At 45.9% G+C, this 23,376-nt stretch overlaps 1 protein-coding gene across 1 annotated transcript; it reads right to left on the reverse strand.

Annotated features, from left to right (window-relative positions):
• Positions 1-19,376: 19,376 nt before the first annotated feature.
• LOC125511603 (deSI-like protein At4g17486) lies at positions 19,377-22,709 on the reverse strand. Its single transcript, XM_048677021.2, has 4 exons — positions 22,156-22,709; positions 20,846-21,133; positions 20,676-20,756; positions 19,377-19,908 (listed from the first exon to the last, which is right to left on the reverse strand). The coding sequence occupies exons 1-4, from the start codon at positions 22,349-22,351 to the stop codon at positions 19,775-19,777; spliced, it is 699 nt and encodes a 232-aa protein (XP_048532978.2). The 5' UTR covers positions 22,352-22,709; the 3' UTR covers positions 19,377-19,774.
• Between the last annotated feature and the right edge of the window lie 667 nt (positions 22,710-23,376).

Raw genomic sequence — 23,376 nt, forward strand, 5'->3', positions numbered from 1 at the left:
CCCGCCAGTGCAGAACCGTCTTGGGCAAAGAAGCTCAAACGCAAGATGAAGAAGCTTTTCTGCATGGAGTCTCATGGTCAGTACATGACTCATGTGGCTGAGAAGCAGCTAGGGTGCGCCACAAGGAGCTCATGCGTCACCTGGGTGCAACCATTGTCAGCGGTTCTGAGGGACAGATCACTGAAGAGGAAGAATGGATTCACCAGCATTGCCCTTGGACTGATTCAGACGCCGAGCAGTTTCCGACCAACGACGGAGATGCAGATGAACACGCCGAGATGTGATGTTCGAGATCCTCAGCTTGCCATCACCTGGAGCCGTAGCTTCGCTCTTTGCCCTTTTGGTGTCTCGATGCCAAAGGGGGAGAGAGTTTAGGGATTTGGGTTGTTGCTATGTTGTGAGTGTGTCTTTGAAGGAAATATGCCCTAGAGGCAATAATAAAGTTATTATTTATTTCATTATAATCATGATAAATGTTTATTATTCATGCTAGAATTGTATTAACCGGAAACATAATACATGTGTGAATACATAGACAAACAAAGTGTCACTAGTATGCCTCTACTTGACTAGCTCGTTAATCAAAGATGGTTATGTTTCCTAACCATGAACAATGAGTTGTTATTTGATTAACGGGATCACATCATTAAGAGAATGATCTGATTGACATGACCCATTCCATTAGCTTAGCACCCGATCGTTTAGTATGTTGCTATTGCTTTCTTCATGACTTATACATGTTCCTATAACTCTGAGATTATGCAACTCCCGTTTACCGTAGGAACACTTTGGGTACTACCAAACGTCACAACGTAACTGGGTGATTATAAAGGAGTACTACAGGTGTCTCCAAAGGTACATGTTGGGTTGGCGTATTTTGAGATTAGGTTTTGTCACTCTGATTGTCGGAGAGGTATCTCTGGGCCCTCTCGGTAATGCACATCACTTAAGCCTTGCAAGCATTGCAACTAATGAGTTAGTTGCGGGATGATGTATTACAGAATGAGTAAAGAGACTTGCCGGTAACGAGATTGAACTAGGTATTGGAATACCGACGATCGAATCTCGGGCAAGTAACATACCGATGACAAAGGGAACAACGTATGTTGTTATGCGGTCTGACCGATAAAGATCTTCGTAGAATATGTAGGAGCCAATATGGGCATCCAGGTCGCGCTATTGGTTATTGACCGGAGACATGTCTCGGTCATGTCTACATTGTTCTCGAACCCGTAGGGTCCGCACGCTTAAGGTTATGATGACAGTTATATTATGAGTTTATGCATTTTGATGTACCGAAGGTTGCTCGGAGTCCCGGATGTGATCACGGACATGACGAGGAGTCTCGAAATGGTCGAGACATAAAGATTGATATATTGGAAGCCTATATTTGGATATCGGAAGTGTTCTGGGTGAAATCGGGATTTTACCGGAGTACCGGGAAGGTTACCGGAACCCCCCGGGAGCTAAATGGGCCATGATGGGCCTTAGTGGAAAAGAGAAGAGGCAGCCCTACATGGGCTGTGCGCCTCCCCCTTCCCCTAGTCCTATTAGGACTAGGAGAGGTGGCTGGCCCCCTCTCTCTCTTTTCCCCCTCCGCGAATCCTATTCCAACTAGGATTGGGGGGGGGGAATCCTACTCCCAGAGGGAGTAGGACTCTCCTGGCGCGCCACACCTTGGCCGGCCAGCCTCCCCCCCTCTAGTCCTTTATATACTGAGGCGGCACCCTAGAACACACAAGTTGATCCACGTGATCTATTCCTTAGCCGTGTGCGGTGCCCCCAGCCACCATAGTCCTCGATAATACTGTAGCGGAGTTTAGGCGAAGCCCTGCTGCTGTAGTACATCAAGATCGTCACCACGCCGTCGTGCTGACGGAACTCTTCCCCGACACTTTGCTGGATCGGAGTCCGGGGATCGTCATCGAGCTGAACGTGTGCTCGAACTTGCAGGTGACGTAGTTTCGGTGCTTGATCGGTTGGATCGTGAAGACGTATGGCTACTTCCTCTACGTTGTGTCAGCGCTTCCGCAGTCGATCTGCGTTGGGTACGTAGACAACACTCTCCCCTCTCGTTGCTATGCATCACATGATCTTGCGTGTGCGTAGGAAATTTTTTGAAATTACTACGAAACCCAACAGTCTTTGTGTCTTGTGTTTTCTCGTGTGTTTGTCTTTGCTTGGTTTGGTTTGGTGCCAGTGAGACCTAAGTTCTAGTCATATGGTGTCAGACATATGCTCCCAATCGCTACCTTATTACTTATGTCTATTCAGTACTGTAGTATCTTATGAGTTGCTTGCTTATCCTGTGTTTTACCCTTCTCTCTGATATCATGTGCTTAGAATTGTTGGACTACAAAATATAGGGGGAGTGTTGAGGGAGTCCTGGATTAGGGGCTGTTCGGGTAGCCGGACTATACCTTCAGCCGGACTCCAGGACTATGAAGATACAAGATTGAAGACTTCGTCCCGTGTCCGGATGGGACTTTCCTTGGCGTGGAAGGCAAGCTTGGCGATGCGGATATTCAAGATCTCCTACCATTGTAACCGACTTTGTGTAACCCTAACCCTCTCTAGTGTCTATATAAACCGGAGGGTTTTAGTCCGTAGGACAACTTCATCATACAACAATCATACCATAGGCTAGCTTTTAGGGTTTAGCCTCCTTGATCTCGTGGTAGATCTACTCTTGTACTACCCATATCATCAATATCAATCAAGCAGGACGTAGGGTTTTACCTCCATCAAGAGGGCCCGAACCTGGGTAAAACATCGTGTTCCTTGCCTCATGTTACCATCCGGCCTAGACGCACAGTTCGGGACCCCCTACCCGAGATCCGCCGGTTTTGACACCGACATTGGTGCTTTCATTGAGAGTTCCTTTGTGCCGTCGCAATCAGGAAGGATGCCTCTTCCCATCTTTAAAGATGGCGCCATTACTAAGGGAGCCTTGGCTGTCGGCCAAACTCTCCGGCTAGGCGATTTTCTCACGACCGCCTGTTCGGCTGTTGCGCCGACGGTGACCTCTCGGGTCATCAAAAGCAATCTTCACGTCAGCTCGGAACTCATCGAGCAGTTAGATCCAATGGAGCTCTCTTCCGTAAATGAGCTCTTGGATCGCATCGCCGCCTTGGGGGTCACTACGGATTATGACCAGGTTGGGCTTAAACCCGATCTAAGAGAAATTAATTCTCCCCAAGTCACCCATCACGTTGCCGTGGTAGAGGCACAGTGCGGCGACTCTTCATCTATCTTAAGGACTAGCTACGTCCGGATTCCCAATCCCTCCAAGCCGAATACCAGCGGAGGGGAGGATGTAACTCAAGACCTGAACTTAGAATCAGGCAACGGGCTAGATTCACTGGACAACATCCAAGAATCCAAACTTCAGAGTTCGGAAACTCCTTGGCCTCTGAGTCTTAGATTGGGTGAAGTTCCGGATTTAATTCCACCCACCCACTCGAACATAAGCGATCTATCCCAAATCAGGCAAAAGCCCGAAGAAACAGTACATCATTACTGGGCAAGGTTCCTCCTGGTTATGAACAGGATAACGGACAAGGGAATCCTCAACGCCACAGGTCGTCGTGACATTACACGCTTCTCTGACTTGGCGTCCATACTACAAAAGTACTGTGCGATGGAAAGCGCCCGGAAAACCGAAACTAAATTTTGGGACAATCCGGCCCTGAATAGAAACCTCGTCCGAAATAAAAGGGTGCATCATCATCAGACACCCGGGTTAAAAACCAAAAAACCAAAACCCTCTACAGGGCATGGAACCGTACTGGAGGGATGGCTTAATGGACCCTGTAAAATTCATAGTACAGAGGACGCCACACCAACTCATAGCCTTAGAGCATGTTGGATACTCTGGCAGGTGGCCAAAAGGGGCGAAGATCTCCTAATTCCGGAGGCCGTAGAAAACCACCTCAGGGACTCCAGTACAGTCTTAACAGTCTTCGAGACTTTCGCATCAAATAATATGTGAAAAAGAACACTCCGCAGCCTCGCCGAAGTCTATCAAGTAGCAACAATAAACCCATGGAGTGACACGGCTATTACTTTTAATGCCAGTGATGAACCTAAAATCCGAACAGCTCGAGCACCAGCCGCATTGGTACTCAGTCCTATAGTGGACGGCTTTCGCCTCACCAAGGTACTCATGAACGGAGGCAGCGGATTGAACCTCATTTATGAGGAAACCCTTCAAAAAATGGAAATAGATTGGAACCGCATTGAGCGAAGCAGCACAACCTTTAGAGGAATAGTCCCCAGTCGGGAAGCGCGCTGTGCAGGAAAAATCACACTAGATGTGGTGTTCGGCACGCCAGATAATTATAGGTCCAAAGAGGTCACATTCCAAGTGGCCCCGTTCAGTAGCGGATACCACGCTTTGCTGGGGCGGGAAGCGTTTACAATCTTCCAAGCAATACCCCATTACGGGTACATGAAGCTCAAGATGCCCGGGCCGAATGGAATCATCACTCTCGCTAGTGATCCGGACATAGCACTCCGCGCCGAAAACAAGACAGCCGCATTGGCCCTTGAGGCACTGTCCGAAGCCCTAGCGGCTGAGGAACTGACTACGCTGCACTCCACGATAAACAGGGACGATGTGATACTCGATAAAAGATCCAAGTCCACCTCCTTTAAACCAGCGGATGAAATAGTCAAATTCCAGGTCCATCCAACGGACCCCAATAAAACAGCTTCCATCGGGGCACGATTAAACCCCGATGTAGACACCACACTGCGAGAATTCCTACGGGAGAACTGGGACATTTTTTCCTGGCACCCTTCAGACATGCCAGGAATCCCATGCAGGCTGGCCGAACACAGCTTAAATATCCTAAAAGGATTCAAACCTGTCAAACAAGCCCTTCGGCGTTTCTCTGAGCCCAAGAGACAGGCAATGGGAGAGGAGCTAGCCAAACTATTGGAGGCCGGATTCATCAGAGATATCAAACATCCGAACTGGCTAGCAAACTTGGTGATGGTACCAAAGAAGGACAAATCCCGGCGCCTGTGCGTTGACTTCAAAGACCTTAACAAGGCTTGCCCAAAGGATCCCTTCCCCCTCCCCCGCATCGATCAAATTATCGACGCCACTGCAGGACACGATTCATTGTGCTTCCTCGATGCATACTCCGGTTACCATCAAATCAAGATGGCCGAGTCAGACCGAGCCGCAACGGCATTCATCACCCCATACGTCCCATTCTGCTTCAACACAATGCCTTTCAGGCTCAAAAACGTTGGCGCAACATATCAGCGCATGATTCAGACATGTCTGGCAAACCAGATCGGCAAAACAGTAGAAGCATACGTGGATGATGTGGTCGTAAAAACAAGACATGTCGAATCTCTAGTAGACGACTTGAGGCTTACATTTGACAACCTCCGAGCATATGACATCAAGCTAAATCCGGAAAAATGCGTTTTCGGCGTTCCAGCCGGAAAGCTCTTGGGCTTCATTGTATCTGGTAGAGGAATCGAAGCAAATCCAGCCAAGATCCGAGATTTGTCACAATTGGATATCCCAAAGGACCTCAAACAAATACAAAAATTAACCGGATGCGTGGCGGCTCTAAGCCGCTTTATCTCCCGGTTGGGAGAGAAGGCGCTACCCCTCTATCGCCTCCTTCGGCGCACCGAACAATTCGAGTGGACAGATGCCGCCACGGCCGGACTCGAGGAAATAAAAGCCATATTGGCAACAAACCCCGTCCTGGCCGCGCCAAACATCGGCGAACCAATGCTATTGTACATTGCAGCAACCCATCAAGTTGTCAGCGCAGTACTCGTCGTCGAGCGGGAAACGGACGGACACAAATTCCCCCTTTAAAAGCCGGTTTACTATGTGTCCACTGTCCTCACCCCATGCAAATCACGGTACCCACATTATCAAAAGATTGCATATGCGGTATTCATGGCATCCCGGAAGCTACGACACTACTTTCAAGAGTGCTCAATCACAGTAGCATCGAAAGTACCACTCAACGATATTATAAACAACCGTGACACAACGGGCCGGATTGCAAAATGGGCCATCGAGCTCCTCCCGTTCGACATAACTTATAGGCCACGGCGAGCTATCAAGTCGCAAGTTTTGGCCGACTTCGTCGCAGAATGGACGGAGGCCGAACTCCCTAAAGAGTACGGCACATATTCAAACTGGATCATGCACTTCGACGGTTCCAAAATGTTGGCCGGACTAGGGGCCGGCGTCGTTTTGACGTCCCCCACAGGAGACATAGTTCAATATGTACTCCAGATTATGTACACGGACTCCAACAATGCAGCCGAATATGAGGCCCTTTTACATGGTCTCCGGATGGCAGTATCCATGGGCATTCAACGCCTAGAGGTGCGCGGGGATTCGAACCTCGTGATATCCCAAATAAATGGAGACTTTGATGCCAAGGATCCAAAAATGGCAGCTTACCGCAACGCCGTCCTCAAAATGTCAGCTCGGTTTGAGGGGCTCGAATTTCACCATATAGCCCGAGAAAACAATCAGGCGGCAGACGTCCTGGCACGCATCGGCGCAAAACATGATGCGGTCCCCCCCAACATCTTTCTGGAAAGGCTGTTCAAGCCATCCGTAGTATGGGAAGGGGAACATGGCAATATTAGCCCAGACCCAACCGCACTGTCCGACGCCGAACAATCTAACATAATCGGAGGCTCTGCCAATGAAATCACAACCTCAGCCCACGTACTAATGGTCGTTATCGCCCCGTGGACAGAACCATTCCTAGCCTACCTTACTAGGCAGGAACTCCCAGAGGACCAAAACGAGGCACGCTGTATAGTGCGGCGATCTAAAGCCTATAAAGTTCATGAGGGAGAACTTTATAAGAAAAGCACTACCGGAGTCCTTCAAAGGTGCATCTCCGAAGAGGAAGGGCGGAACCTGCTGGCTGAAATTCATGCCGGACTCGGTGGCCATCATGCCGCACCTCGGTCCCTTGTAAGCAAGGCTTTCCGTACAGGCTTTTATTGGCCGACGGCCCGGGCGGACGCTCAGGACTTGGTCCAATGATGCGCCGGTTGCCAGCTTTTTGCAAACCAAAGCCATATGCCACCCACTGCCCTCCAAACTATCCCCATCACTTGGCCTTTCACGGTCTGGGGGCTTGACATGGTGGGACCCCTTAAAGGCGGAACCCACAAGAAAAAATACTTACTGGTCATGGTGGATAAGTTCACCAAATGGATAGAAGCCAAGCCTGTTAAGACGGCCGAATCCGGACCTGTGATAGACTTTATATCCGGGGTTGTACACCGTTATGGCGTCCCCCACAGCATCATCACCGATAATGGCACGAACTTTACGGTCGATGAGGTAAAACTCTGGTGCAAAAACATGGGCATCAAGCTCGATTATGCTTCCGTCTATCACCCACAAACTAACGGTCAGGTCAAACGTGCAAATGGTCTCATCATGAGCGGCATCAAACCCAGATTAGTGCGGTCCCTTAAGGAATCTAACACGCACTGGGTAGAGGAGCTCGACTCCGTACTCTGGGGGCTGCGGACCACGTCGAATCGCACCACTGGATACACACCATTTTTTATGGTGTACGGCGCAGAGGCAGTCTTGCCCTGCGACATAATCCATGACTCACCTCGAGTGCGCATGTACGAAGAAAGGGAAGCCGAGCTCGATCGGCAGGACGGTTTGGACGCCTTAGAGGAGGAGCGCGACGTGGCAAAAGCCCGTTCCGCATTCTATCAACAGCAGGCTCGAAGATATCAAAGCAGAGAAGTGCGGGCCAAAAACTACAACGTTGGCGAATTAGTTCTACGCCTGCCGGACAAGAAAAAGGACAAGCTGAAGCCCAAGTGGGAAGGTCCCTTCATAATCGACCAAGTCCTGACTGGTGGAGCATACCGCCTGCGAGATGCGTCGGATAACCGACTCGAGCCGAACCCATGGAACGCAGCCCGTCTCCGAAGATTCTACGCCTAGCGCCGGACTCTGTGTTTGTCTCCTTCCTCTGTCCATTTTTTACATTTTCTGTCTTACATTTCTCTCCTTCCCCTCTTTTCTTTTATAGCCCTTAAAGGCTCCTCAAGTGACGTGCTACTCGCGCTCATTAAACCTGGGGGCTTCTTTAACAGAAGCTTATTTATACGGGCTTCACGCCCACCACATGTATCAAACTTCCGCATGTACCTTTTCTTCACCATTATATGCATCGATATGACTTAAGTTTTGGCCAAGCTGGGTTGCCTGGCTCCTGTGCTTACCCCTACGTTCCCGATTGTTCGGCTAGGTGGTAAAGGGAGCACCTCTGCGATTGTTACTGCCGGATCAGCCGGATGTGTACCTCAGACTGGGTGAAGCCGAAAGCTAGCATTCTTAAGGGAATATTCGGTCGGTGAACTAAAAGATAACCTTTTTTACTTATTTATATATATGCCCCCAGATGATTTTCCTGCGTTTGCAGTCTGGACATGCACTTTAGGGCATGCCTCCCAGAGAAAGGAACCCCTAACGGAACTATTCTCTCTAGAAGATGTTTCTTACTAACCATGTAATATAACATAACTAGTTGGGCACTTGTCTGATAAAGCACTAATGACCCCTACGCCTGGTCTCCATGCATACCCCGGTTCTTACATAACCGGTAGGGTATTCGGACACACTCCGGACCGTCAGGTCCTGAGGTTGAAGCGAAAAGGTCGGCAACGACAAACGATCTACAATCCGGCTAGAAGGCATTACACATGTCAATTAAAAAATTACATAGTCACTCTGACTGATTGTATTCCTCTTCAATACCATCTAACAGGCTGTCTAACTTACAGTCCTTCTGGGAATACTTTGCGGCCAATTCTACTTGGCCATACACTAAGCTTACAGGGATCTCCTTCCCGTCAGGCCCCACGGGTCCGAACTCGGCCATGTGGTTTGGGTCAGACTTCGTGTACCGCGTCTTCACCATGGCCCAGGCCTCCCTAGCGCCTTGTCGGCAGGCCGATATCTTCCACAATCGGAAGCGCCGCCGAGCTCCCTTAAGCTTCTCCGAAAGCTCTCCAAGGCCCTCAGGCATGGAGTGGGAAGGCCATAAGGCTTGGGCAACGCCTCGCATCGCCTGCCGAACTCGCTCGTGCAGTTGCGAGAGCTCGGGAAGAAGGTCACCTGTAGAACCGGGCATCTCCTCTGCGGGACGACCCGTTAGCATACCTACAGACATTACTCTGTTAGTCGACTTCCTCGCCGAACTCTTTTCTTTCAAAGATTCGCTTAAGCACTTACTAAATATGCCGCGTCGAAGCCGCTGATTCTCCTTAGTAGAGTCCGACAGCTGGCCACGAACATCTTTAAGTTCAACGTCCAGCTTGGTGTTGGCATCCTGAAGATCATTCTTCTCCCGCCTCACCCTTGTCAACATACTCTCACCGGCCTTTAGCCGGCGCAAGAGTTGTTGCCTCTCCGGATCTAGTCCGGCGCCATCTGCAATATGATTTGTCAGATTTACACCCACGCCGCACTTCGCAAGATACTAATCTTTCGAAGTATATCTTACCAGAGGGGGTCTCTTTGGGCTCCCCTGCCGCGGCTAGTGCGGCCTCCAGTTGGGCTTTGCACTCTTCCAGCTCCTGGGACAGTACGGTATTCTTCTCTGTAAGAACCTGCATAACAAATGATCCTTAAATCAGTTACCCTAACTGTTTCAAGTCTCGGGGGCTACTGGTATATATATATATATTTACCAAAATTTTCTTACCTGTATGTCTTTTACATATTGCTCCGTGGCTCTGGCTAAACCATTTTGAGCGGCACGGAGATACGCATCTCCCGAATTGAAGGCATCTAATGCCTCTTGGGAGAAACAAGCGTCGCGAAGAACTGTCCGGTGACGCCTGTGGTTCATGGCACTCTCCACCTTGGAATTGGTGGCAGACAGCCTGTCCGCGTCCTCTGTCAGAGGAGCGTCCGGTGCGCGCCTTGTGTTCGCTTCCGCTTCCGGGCCAGGCGTTGGAGCCTGACTGGTGGAGGCGCGATTGGCAACCTCTCCGGATGTAGTCCGGCGAGGTCTCTTCGTCCTGAAGACAGCATGAACGTTAATATGCCCTGAAGGAATAACACCAGGGAAAAAGAGGGTGCGCTATACCTTTGCGCCGGCGTATCAGTCCGGACTACATTCCTTTTTACCCCACGGGGCCCTACGGCCCCTTGTTGGCTAGCCGCCGCAGGTTCGGCCCCCCGCCTCGGAAACCTCCCCTGCAAAACACGGTCGTTGTCAGAAAAACTGAAATGTGTGAGAATGGATTCCTTCTCAAGGGGATGAGACTCCGCTCTCTGTTACCTGGGAGGCCGGGATTAACCCTGGGTAATCAGCCGTAATGGCCACCAAGGTATTGTCCTTGCTTAGCTGATAAAACACCCCGTCAATCAGCTCCACCGATATGTCCGGATCCTCTTCGGAGTCCGGATCGAGGGACCGTTCTGGATCCTTGGGCTGTGGGGTACGGCTGTTTATATCCTTTACTTCCTGACGCAGTTCCTGCGTTGAAATCGGAAGACCACATATTTAATCATGGGAATATAAAACGGATGCGCAAGCACAATTGTCCACTTACCCAACTCGGAGGGTTGTACATAGAAAATCCGCTCTGTGGGTTGACGCGGAGGAATTCCTCCTCTTCTCCCTTGTACAAAGAGGATAAGATCTTTACTAGAGCGGCAGCTGAGGCTGGCCCCTTACGACCGTAACGGGTGGCGTCGTCCTCCCCGTTAAAATCCCACATGGGGTGGCCTCTATATTGAAGCGGCTGCACCCCCCGCATAATGCATGCGGCCATGACTTCAATCATGGTTAGTCCGGAATGAACCAATAGTCTTATCCGACCCATCAGGTGAAGGACGTCCCTGTTGCCTTCTCTCTGAGAGCTCCGCGGACGCCAACTTAGGCGTTTCTTTAAGGGAGCGCTGTTGAATTCGGGGAGACCGGCCCGGATAGGATCCGGCAGCGGGACATCATCTATATAAAACCATTCCGAAGGCCAGTCCTCGGACGCCTTCTTTGGGGTTCCGGATAGATATCCGGTCCCGGCGATACGCCACACTTCAGCTCCGCACACTTGATATATAGACCCCTCTTGAGAGCGGGGCACCAGGCAGAATAACCTCTTCCACAGCGCGAAGTGAGCCTCAACACCCAAGAATAGCTCGCAAAGGGCGACGAAGCCCGCGATATGCAATATAGAGGCGGGTGTGAGATTGTGCAGCTGGAGGCCGTAGAACTCCAGAAGCCCACAGAGAAATGGATGAATTGGAAATCCAAGTCCTCTTACTAGATAAGGGACGAGGCACACCCGCTCTCCTTTGGAGGGATTGGGGGTGCTCTCCGCTTGCTCTCCGCCATTATAGGTGGCGAGTCCGGCTCTGACCGGGACCATATAGGCCTGAGGGAGAAATCCCTTGGCCTGAAGCGACACTAGCTCGCTGTGCGGGATGGAGCACCTCTCCCAGTCTCCAGGTTTAGGACTGGAAGGGCGAGAGGAGGAGCTGCGATGGCTGGCCATGTTGGAATGGACCTTTGCCGGAGGCGCTCTGATGATTACTCGCGGAGAGGAGAAGGTGTGGTTTGGATCTGAATCCCCATCCCATTAAATAGGCGGCTCGTTTATGCGGCTAGGGGTGTGAATGTAAAAACACCCCGACTTTTCGCATTCGTTTAACACGTGGAAGACGGCCATTATTGGGTGTGGAAGCCAAGGTGCGCTACATTACAAAAATCGGACATTATTCAGCAGGTACACGGAATTTGGAGAAGAACCCGCCTTGCAATGCCGAAGACAATCTGCGCGTCAGACTCGTCGTCATTGAAGCCTGGTTCGGGGGCTACTGAGGGAGTCCTGGATTAGGGGGTGTCCGGGTAGCCGGACTATACCTTCAGCCGGACTCCAGGACTATGAAGATACAAGATTGAAGACTTCGTCCCGTGTCCGGATGGGACTTTCCTTGGCGTGGAAGGCAAGCTTGGCGATGCGGATATTCAAGATCTCCTACCATTGTAACCGACTTTGTGTAACCCTAACCCTCTCCAGTGTCTATATAAACCGGAGGTTTTTAGTCCGTAGGACAACTTCATCATACAACAATCATACCATAAGCTAGCTTTTAGGGTTTAGCCTCCTTGATCTCGTGGTAGATCTACTCTTGTACTACCCATATCATCAATATCAATCAAGCAGGACGTAGGGTTTTACCTCCATCAAGAGGGCCCGAACCTGGGTAAAACATCGTGTTCCTTGCCTCATGTTACCATTCGGCCTAGACGCACAGTTCGGGACCCCCTACCCGAGATCCGCCGGTTTTGACACCGACAAGTGTTGATCCGGATGTGTGTGTCTTGCACTCCAAAGGCTCCACTAACTAGGTGCACACATTCAGGGGGAGCCCGTCTATATTTTGTAGTTCTAAAGTATTCTTACTTTTATATCTTTTCCTTGTGCAAATCCCTAGTTGTCATCAATCCACCAAAAAGGGGGAGATTGTTGAGGCATATCTCTCTCGATGTGGTTTTTGTGATTGATGACAATGTGTTTGCGGACTAATCGTGTGCCTTGAGCGTTTCAGAGATTCATCCTTGGCATGAGACGATTTCCTCCCCTCGGAGTGCCATTTAAGACGGTGTAGCTCTTTCGTTTCTCTTTCGGTGGTCTAGTTGCGTAGAGGGCACCGTACTATCAAGAGGGGGTCCGCTGTGGTATTGCTTGGGTGGAATCAACTCGTTCACTTCCGCTTCTCACCCTCAGAGCTCTTCCGCTTCGATGGAGAGATCTTTTCTCTCTTGTGTCTTGTCTGGGTCCCAGCGGTAGTACCGTGCTACCAGCGGTAGTACCGTTGAGGGGTCACAAGCGGCAGTACCGCTCCGCAGCGGTAGTACCACCATGACTCCGCAGTTGTACTACCGCTGGCATGTCTGGCTCCTACCGCCTCGACTCGAGGGCTCTTTTCCTCGTGTCGGGTTTTGCGGCACTAGTTGCGGCAGTAGAGGCGGTAGTACCGCTTCGCAGTTGTAGTACCGCCCTTACCACCGCGGTAGTACCGCTCTGGGTCCAGGTCCCTGCTTCTCTCCTCTGCGCGGCAGTACCGCTAGTTGGAGCGGCAGTACCGCTGGCTCAGCGGTAGTACCCCCCCCCCCCCCAAGCGGTACTACCGCCCTCTGCGGGGCTATTTTGTGGGGCAACGGTTGGATTGTTGCCCCCACTATAAAAGGGGGTCCCCTTCTTCCCCGTTGACCTACCTCTTCCCTCTCAAACTCCATTTTCGCCCGATCTATCTCTCTAGCCAATCAAACTTGTTGATTTGCTCGGGAGTGGTTGAGAAGGCCCCGATCTACACTTCCACCAAGAGATTTTCGATTCCCCCACCTATCCCTAGCGGATCTTGTTACTCTTGGGTGTTTGAGCGCCCTAGACGGTTGAGGTCACCACGGAGCCATAGTCCATTGTGGTGAAGCTTTGTGGTATTGTTGGGAGCCTCCGATTAAGTTGTGGAGATTGCCCCAACCTTGTTTGTAAAGGTCCGGTCGCCGCCTTCAAGGGCACCAATAGTGGAATCACGGCATCTCGCATTGTGTGAGGGCGTGAGGAGAATACGGTGGCCCTAGTGGCTTCTTGGGGAGCATTGTGCCTCCACACCGCTCTAACGGAGACGTACTTCCCCTCAAAAGGAAGGAACTTCGGTAACACATCCTCGTCTTCACCGGATCCACTCTTGGTTATCTCTTACCTTTACTTGTGCAAGCTCTTTAGTGTTACTTCTCTTGCTTGCTTGTTTGGTTGTTGTTATTGCATCATATAGGTTGCTCACCTAGTTGCACATCTAGACAACCTACTTTGATGCAAAGTTTAATTTATTAAAGAAAAGTTAAAAATTGTTAGTTGCCTATTCACCCCCCCTCTAGTCAACCATATTGATCCTTTCACCGACCTTGTGGGCCCCTTATGGACTCCCCTGACTTATTCTCGGTGCCAACACCTCTTATATATTCCCAAATTTCCAGAACAGAACCAAGATCGGGAGTTCCGCCGCCGCAAGCCTCTATAGCCATCAAAAACCAATCGGGGCCCTGTTCCGGCACCCTGCCGGAGGGGGGAAATCATCACCAGTCGCCATCTTCATCATCCCGGTGCTCTCCATGACGAGGAGGGAGTAGTTCACCCTCGGGTCTGAGGGTATGTACCAGTAGCTATGTGTTTGATCTCTCTCTCGTGTTCTTGATTTGGCACGATCTTGATGTACCGCGAGCTTTGCTATTATAGTTGGATCTTATGATGTTTCTCCCCCTCTACCTTCTTGTAATGGATTGAGTTTCCCCTTTGAAGTTATCTTATCGGATTCAGTCTTTAAGGATTCAAGAACACTTGATGTATGTCTTGCATGTTCTTATCTGTGGTGACAATGCGATATTCACGTGATCTACTTGATGTATGTTTTGGTGATCAGCTTGTGGGTTCTGTGACCTTATGAACTTATGCATAGGGGTTGGCACACGTTTTCATCTTGACTCTCCGGTAGAAACTTTGGAGCACTCTTTGAAGTTCTTTGTGTTGGTTTGAATAGATGAATCTAAGATTGTGTGATGCATATCGTATAATCAAACCCGCGGATACTTGTGGTGACATTAGAGTATCTAGGTAACATTAGGGTTTTGGTTGATGTGTGTCTTAACGTGTTATTTTAGTATGAACTCTAGGTCTGTTTGTAACACTTATAGGAATAGACCAATAGATCGATCAGAAAGAATAACTTTGAGATGATTTCGTACCCTACAATAATCTCTTTGTTTGTTCTCCGCTATTATTGAATAAGATTTTTGGTGCTCGCCTAAACGGGAGAGTTTCCTACATCTTGCTGTAATCGAGACATAGGGCGCCTGTTTCACCGCCATTACCTCACTTGGTGCAAGGTAGAAGTTAACTTCTAGTTCAAGGGCACATATAAGAGTCGCTAGTAGCAAAACGGCTGTTTCTTTCAATTTCCGTTTGTATTTCTTTTTTTTCTTTTAACATTTGTTTATATTTACAAAAAAATATTCTACATATAGAAATTCCAAAACTTAAAGTTACTGATTTTTTTAATCATGAATTTGAAAATTGTTAACATAGTGTAAAACAATTGCTAACGTCAATTTAAAAAATGTTACTAACTTTCAAAAAGAATTGAAATTTAAAATGTTCAACACATATTAGAAAAATAATTAATACATTAAAAAACTGTTCATATATATATGTATATATATATATATATATATATATGACTTCTCTTTTGTACTCCCAGGAGTAGGTACTCCCACCCTATTAAATGGCCCAATAATTAAAATATTAGCAAATTGTGTTGCATGCGCAAACAACTTCCAAGATTATAGGTAACGGGTGCATGTTATCCAATGGAAAGTCTGGTTTTGTTACGGAGGTGAGATGGCACTTGGAACGCAAGTAGTATATACCCTTAATTTATTTGCTGAACTTTAGTATATACCCTTTATACCTCTTGAGATTGGGAATGAAGCGTGTAAAAGAAAGATACAGACCTTTTTCATCTACATCATGCTAGCAGTATATACCTCATATGTGTTTTAATATATTTCAAATTGGTGGTGGATGTATATACCCAACTACATGCCAGGCATATACCTGTTTTATTTTTTTGTAAATAGGTCTGTACTGCTTTTTTCAGTAGTATATGCTGAACTTTTTGAAGGAGTATATACCAACGAAATTCAAGAAGTATACACTGCCAATTTTTAAGGTGTATATACCAACAAATACTCAAGCAGTATATATTGCCATTTTTTGTGAGGAGGAGTATATACTTCATTTTTAGATAGATTTATACTTAGCTACCAAATGAGTATGCCATACTTCTATTTGAAATCAGGACTATATACTGCTTTGCAGCCAAAGGAGTATGTACTACTATTTTCGCAAAAAACAAGAGGAGTTTATACTACTACTTTGCAGCCATAGGAGTATATACGACCAGAAACAGATGGTTGGTTATACTATATGACTTGCAGCAAATTAAAGAAGTATATACTACTCCAACACAAGAGAGATATTTGTACCAGATAACAAATAAAAGGTATTTGTACCAGATAACAAATAAAAGTACGCGCTTGCTTTTGCATCTCCCAATTCGAGCATATATTTACAATAAAAATGAATTAGAATACAAAAGAGTATATCTTGTGACCAATCTGAATATGTTTCGCCAGATGTCAATACACACTTCCTTTCCAAAGCACAAATTTGCTGCAGTTTAATGTAAGATCTGAAAGTAAAGAAGTATGGTTGTTTTGTCAAGAACATGAGCAATAGTGAAACAAGAAGCTCGGAAACTCGTTAAACTATGAAGAGATGGTGATTGCTTCATAAATTCAGTATGTCAAAAGAGAAACAGTGCAAGTGTATAGAACTAGAATTCCATCTAATTTACAAGATGACCTTTGCTTTGTAGCTTAAACTAGGATAGCAAAAAAAATGATCTACGCTGTCTCACTTTTCTTCTTATGGGATAAAAAAAAGCTAGAAAGAAAATGTGGTATAATTAGTTTTCTGGACAAATATGACATGAGTATGCTCAGAAATATGAGCATGTTCATCTAAAAAATTAGTATATTCAGAGCTATGAGTATTATTAGTATATTCGTTACAAAGGAGCATTTTCCTAAAAAGGAGTATGTTCATTTAAAAATAAGTATATCAGATCTATGAGAATATTAATTTACAAGGACAGTACACGTCAAGTTTGTTCATCTAAACAGTTCGTGGGAAGTAACTAGCATATGTAATTCATTATGGTCTTTTTACATAGAAGTAGGAAAATCTATAGACAGCTAGAAGAAAATCCTAACAAATTACTCCAGAATCATGGTGACATTCTTCTTTGATGGTCAAGGAATCGTGGTGACATTCTTGAACGCCCTGAATATGGATAAGTGGATGCATACATAGCTGAGCCCATACGTATGTTGCCGACGGATTCATCGTAGTTGTCCGAGTTCTGGTACCCTCGGCCACCTGGAGAACCTCCATATAGGGCACAAAAAAATATTTCTTCTCTAGGAAACAACAGAGCAGGAAAAATAATAGGTTAATCGTATGGAGACTAACCGCATGCTGCTGGCCCTTGGCTTCAAGATCCGTTGTACTGATGCATAACTCTCATCCATGTGAACTAGCGACACGGAAGGCCCTAGATAATCACCTGGAATCCAACAGAAGGAGGATCTTCCCAAGGATCTGGTTTTACATGTCGTTGGTTACCTCCGCAAGTCGCGCATCTCATCGTCGTCGTTAGATGTTGTAGTGCCGCCGCCGTCGTCGCCTGTCGTGATACGTCGGCAAGGTTGTGACATACCATAGGAGGAGCCGCCGAGAGTGGATATTTTCTACGAAGGTATCTTCTAAAATTTGTATTCCGGTGAGAACAGCTAGTTATAATCCCTAAAAATATGGATCGGTCAACAAACTTGTAAACGAGCGCGGTCCTCGCATGCAACAGTTGTTGTTTTCTTAAATAAAAACCTAAGCAGATTTAAGCAGCGATTTGGGCGCCTAAAAAAAGAGGCACACGTGGCATTGGGAGTACGTATTCCTAGGAGTACTAACCCATTTTCCTATATATATATATATATATATATACACACACACATATATACATATATAGTGTTACTATTCATCACTCAGGGTGTAGAATAAGTTATTCTTCACCTGAAATAATTTTACAATCATTTCATAAATAAATTACGTTTGAAATAAAAATAGTTACATTCATCTTGATTCACTATGTAAAATTTGGCATAAGAAAACGAAAATATAGATCATAAGATCAGAAATATACATTTTATGTATATTTTATACTACGTTTTTATGTTCGTAATTTTATGTAACATAAAAAAAATTACGGCGACTATATATTTTTTTACGATCTATTTTTACGTATAAAAAAATTTACGGAACGTAAAATTACGGTGCATTGCTATTAAAATAGAGGGGGTGAAGAGATATCATGTATATGAAAGATGACAAATGTGTATAAACAAATGATCCAAATAAATATGAAAAATGTACAAAGTGTATGAAAATAAGTTGGCACCAAAAAATATATATTTAAAAAATTAATCATGTATTTGGGAAATGTTGAACGTGTATATAAAATATGTTAACCATGTCCCCGCAAAATAAAAATTAATCATGTATTCGGGAAATTTTAAACATATATATAAAGAATGTTCCTGATTTATACAAAAAGTATACAATGTGTATGAAAAGGGTAGGCATCAACAATTATATGTTTTATAAAATGTTAATCATTTATTTAAAAATGTTAAATATATATATCAAGAATGTTCCTGATTTATAGACAAAAATGTACAATGGCTATGGAAAAAGTACAAACAAAAACATATATTTGAAAAAAAAATCTTAATCATGTATTTAGAAAATGTTCACGTAGTTATTACCATAAACAAATATTCCACATGTATTTGAAAAAATGTTGATCATTTATTGAAAGAAGTGTCCAAAACATGTATCAAAGAGAAAATTTACATCATGTATTTGACAAGTGTTCAAGGTGTATCAAACAATGCTTCACGTGCACAATAAAAATGTATACTATGTACTAAAAAACGTGAACATGTGCTGAACAAAGAAAACTGATGAAAATCGACGGAGAAACAAAGAAAAACAACAAAATTCTAATAAAAAGGAAAAAAGAAAACAAAAGCCCAAAAAAATGGAAATGAAAACCAAGGAAAACCAATGCAAAAAATGGAAATGGTGAAACCGAGAAGGAAACAAAGAAAACTGAGAAAGGAAATAAAATAAAACGAAGAAAGAAAGAAAAGCAAAAGAAACATGGAAACCAAGAAAGAAACAAGAAAAAGAAAGAAAAAAGAAAGAGATAGAAAAGGACCAGCATAAACGTGAAAGAAACAAAGGAACCCGGTCAAGAAACAGAGAAAACCCAGAAAGCCGAAGAAAACCATGAAGAAATTAAGAAAACAGAATGGAAAAACAACAGAAAACAAAAAAACTTGACCAAACCAACAAACGGTAGCGATCAAGAAAACAAGAACGCCAATGAACGGAAAGAAAAAAGCACCGAATCAGGCAAGCCAAGAAACGACAGGAGAGTAAAAACGCTCGACGCAAGAGATCCTTCCATCATAGCGAGATATAGTTCTCGCGGGCTCATACAATATGCAATTGCACCCCAAAAAATGAAATATATTTGCTATTGTACGTAAAGATAAATTTCTATATAATATTTGTTCAAAGTTTTGAAGATTGATTTTTTTTAATAGAAGTAATGGCACTATAGTATGGGATGGATGAAGTGCACATTTAGAAACATGCTGCATTAATTTCAATGAAGGAAACAACATCAAGTCAAGCCATTTTGTACTTACACAAGAAAACACTTGTCAAATAAATCCAACAGCTAGTTACACAAGCACTATACACCTGCACTCTATTGTCAAAAACAATTAAAAGTTACAATCAACTATGCACGCAACCATCTCACACGTGTTGGTTAACTTGGCCTTCGCCACAATTAGACAGACCACACCCGCTACCCCCGCTCTCTACATCAACATATATATAGCAGCAACTTCAACCGGATCAGTATCAGGATCTGCCACCGCCATTGGCAAGAGGACATCAGCACCACGGCTAAGATCCTCAGCAAACAACCCGGAAGCAGGTAATGCTGTTCATAAATAACCTGAAACAATTACAAGCTATCCCTTTCAGGAGTTAACGTCTTGTCTTTCGGGGGTACGACATCGCTATTTGGTGTTGTGAGGAGGTGATCTAGATCACCGATGTCGCTGTCAATGATCGATGTGTCCGACTCCAAATCATCATCTGAAGCAATAGCATGGTATCAGTTGCAAAGCAAAAGCCTCACCGTATAGTACATACTTAATCCATTCACAGCACATGGTCTAACACTCTAACCATTAGTTTTTTTTAGAAAAGAACACTCTTAACCATTAGTGCCAGTAGAAAATAAGGTACTAGTACTATAAGACAGGAGACTACACCAGCTGTTGCACTGTTGTACCTTAAACTATCTTATGCTCAGATAGCAGTCACGTTTCAACACGTACTGAGAGCAGTAAAGTGAACCATACAAGTTATTTGGTTATACGGATGAAGCAGTGGTTCTGGACTTCAGGGATTCTGGCTAGTCAAGTAATGTATGTTGACAACTGGCTGTCGCACACACTCCAATTTTAATAGCACAACTTCTCAAATGTTCACAGAAATTCAAGCAGATACAACATCTCAGGCTTCAGGTTGCAGATTACTTAAAACCTCAAATGTCCACACTATTTCAACTTGGTAGAAATGGGTATAAATAATTACATAATATCCTGATAATTCTAGCTTGGTTCACAATCACCATTCCATTGTAAGACAACTAGAAGTGTAACATCATAGATTGAAATGGTCGGTTACAGTCAATAAACACAACCTTGCGCAAGGACTGGAAACAACATCAAAGTAGCTAAGCAGTGTCAAAATGGATGTGTACAGTAAAGTAAACGACCGCGCCAAAATGTTTCCACACAAGGCAGCGTTTGAGTGTGTACAAAACATGTAGAGAGAGGGAGGTTGGGCAAATTTACCGGAAAATTCAAGGTGTGCAGTTTCATCTCTGACCGCTGAAACCTTGATGTTTTCAGGCAGAACACAGTTGCAGACGGAACCTGGTGCCACAAATGTAAAGGCAGAAACAGTTCAGAATCTACATAGCCCAGAAACAACAGATTGTGAAATAGTTAAGATCTATCCTAACCTAATCTGGCAAGTCGATTCACCCATCCAGGAGTTGGCTTTCCGGTCAAACGCTTACAGAAGTCAGCTGTGAAATGGTTACAGTTCTTGACAATCAAGTGATAGGTGTCCCCATGATAATCCTCTGCAAGATCCTCTAGGAAAGCGCGAACTTCAGCCCGGGACATATTGGTGGTACCCATACACACGGAGCGCCTGAAGATAAAACCAGGACAGCTTTTCGGTTCTACTTGGAACACTCCGCTGGTCGCGTATTCATGGGCTCCGTACCCAAACTCCATACCATGCACTGCAGAAAAAGTTTATTGGAATGGTCAGTCTCGGATGTGTCGAGCTTATAGATGACTGCATGAAACTCGTATGCACAAGACCTCGTGACACACTTGACACGGATTTAAGTTGATCCAGAAAATTGAGGCACTAAAAAATATGGCAAGCAGGCAGAGCATAGCAAAGTTGTGATAACAAGAAGAGTTTGAAAGGCCTTGGTGTGGAGCAGCTGAGCTGGAGAGGACCAGAATGTGATGGACCGTACTAATGTGTCAAATTGGCGCATGGAACGACAGGCTAAGTAGGGTCCAGTTAAAGAGTGGCAGTAAGTGAAAACGGTATTTAAGTTAGTTGGTGTGCTAAGTGAGCTTCAGTCCCGTCTCCGGTTCCGCCTCCATTTGGAAACCCAGCGATTCCTGGTGGCTCCATTGCAAGGCCCAGTTTTAGTGACGCCGAACAAGCCATTGGACAGCCTCTGCCTAGGTACACATTAGGCGAGGTACCATGCTGAGCATTAACGGCTGAGAAATGTAGGAATGTTTTGATCCAGTAGCAACAAATGGCGCGTGAAAAGAAGCGAAGTGGCGGCACGTAAGTCGAACCGGCTGCCAAACCGGGGTCATAGGGGGGACAGTACTCCGGTACAATTAGTAGTGGGTTTAACCATATACCAAAAAGATAGGTTAGGGGGGAGAAATGGCCCAACACGGATGTGTGTAAATTGTACAAGCATAATTGGGCCTGTAAGGCAGGCAGGCAGTTGATGAAGGCAGTGTACTAGTACCCTAAATAATTGGGGGAAGCAAGCACAGAAAGGTAGCATGAAAAGTAAAGGAAGCTGCCTGCCTGAACTGAACCTGAACCTGAACCTGAATGAATGGATGGATGTAGTACCAGTACCAACCGGAAGGAAATAAAAGGAGGAGTAAGCGTGATAAATCTGAAATGGTTGGATCCTCCTCTCAAAGATACGACTAGTATTATTCTGCTTCTGGTGGGATAATTCTCTTGGGGGAGAAGAGAAGTAGAGAGGTAGGGTACCTTGTACGGCGGAGTGGAAGATGCCGAGGCCGAACCAGTAGAGGTAGTTGTTGATGGGGGAGATGTCGTAGATGTTGAGGTAGACCGCGTAGGTAGCAGGAGGCGGCGGTGCCGGAGCAGCCGAAGGAGGAGGATCCGATGGAGGCGGCGGCGGGGCGGTGCTGAAGGTGAAGGCCGGCAGCACCCGCATGCGCATCTTCCTGCCCCCGGACACGAAGCAGCAGCAGGAAGCAGAGTCGTGGCTAGCTCAAGCTCAAGCACGACAAGAGAAGAGCAGCTTCTTCTCCATGCGCGCGCGCGACACGGATCTGAGTCGTATCTCGCCGGCTCTACTCTAGTCCGGTGGGATTGGATTCGATTTAACCCAATTGAGCGAGGAGGAGGAGAGAAGCGAGAGAGATTGGGGAAATTTTGGGGGAAGACAAGAAGAGAGAAGGATGGGTTGGATTTTTATCTGGGTTGATTGATTGGGAAAGAAAGAAAGGAAAGCAGAAAGGTTGCCGTTGCCGTTGCTTGCTCGCCTGCTGCTGTCTGCTCTGCTACTTGCTAGTCTTTTCTTTCTTTCTTTCTTTCTTTTTATTTTATCTGGTTGTGCTACGCTGGCCGCACCACCAACTTGCCCTCAACTCACTGAGATACTCCTACTACTAAACCTAACCTAACCTGGCTGTGCTTGCTTGCTTGCTAACCGTTTCTGCCCCCGTCCTAATTTGCGTCAACCACCTCTACTACATTACTATTATATTACTCCCTCCGTCTCAAAATATGAAAACGTTTTCGACACTAACACTAGTATAGTGTCAAAAACGTTCTTATATTCTGAGATAGAGAGAGTGCTTTACAAGACATGCCTACCAGTAGCAATTACCAAAGTGATTTATTATTATTATTATTATTACTTGGTTTTATTCCGAGAAAAAAAACTTTCGATCTACATAGTAGTTTCCATCATCTGTTCTGTCATCAAGGTCCAAAGAGGTCAAAGGAATCGCATCGAGGTATCATAACGAAGGCCATCCAGCGGCGACCACAAACACCGCCCCTCCCTCGCCACACCCGAGCAAATTCTATTGTCGTAGACACTCGCAAAAGTCACCGTCCGGTAGAGCATCATGAGAAGATCCTTATTCGATGTTCAGGGATCTGTCCTAGTCTGCGTCAACCACCTGTAGTACTCTTTTTTTCTTCTTCTTCCTTTTGCCGGAAACTACCTGTACTGCC

This window comes from Triticum urartu, chromosome 5A (assembly GCF_056163025.1).
Source record: "Triticum urartu cultivar PI428250 chromosome 5A, HENAU_Tu73, whole genome shotgun sequence".
NCBI lineage: Eukaryota > Viridiplantae > Streptophyta > Magnoliopsida > Poales > Poaceae > Triticum > Triticum urartu.

What these genes read in the sequence shown, in the direction of transcription:
- LOC125511603 (XM_048677021.2), bottom strand. Translation starts at nt 22,351, where the DNA reads ATGCGCATGCGGGTGCTGCCGGCCTTCACCTTCAGCACCGCCCCGCCG. An exon ending in CTTCCACTCCGCCGTACAAG is followed by an intron (nt 21,134 to 22,155) that starts GTACCCTACCTC and finishes CTTTTTCTGCAG; the next exon opens with TGCATGGTATGGAGTTTGGG. An exon ending in GAATCGACTTGCCAGATTAG is followed by an intron (nt 20,757 to 20,845) that starts GTTAGGATAGAT and finishes TTGTGGCACCAG; the next exon opens with GTTCCGTCTGCAACTGTGTT.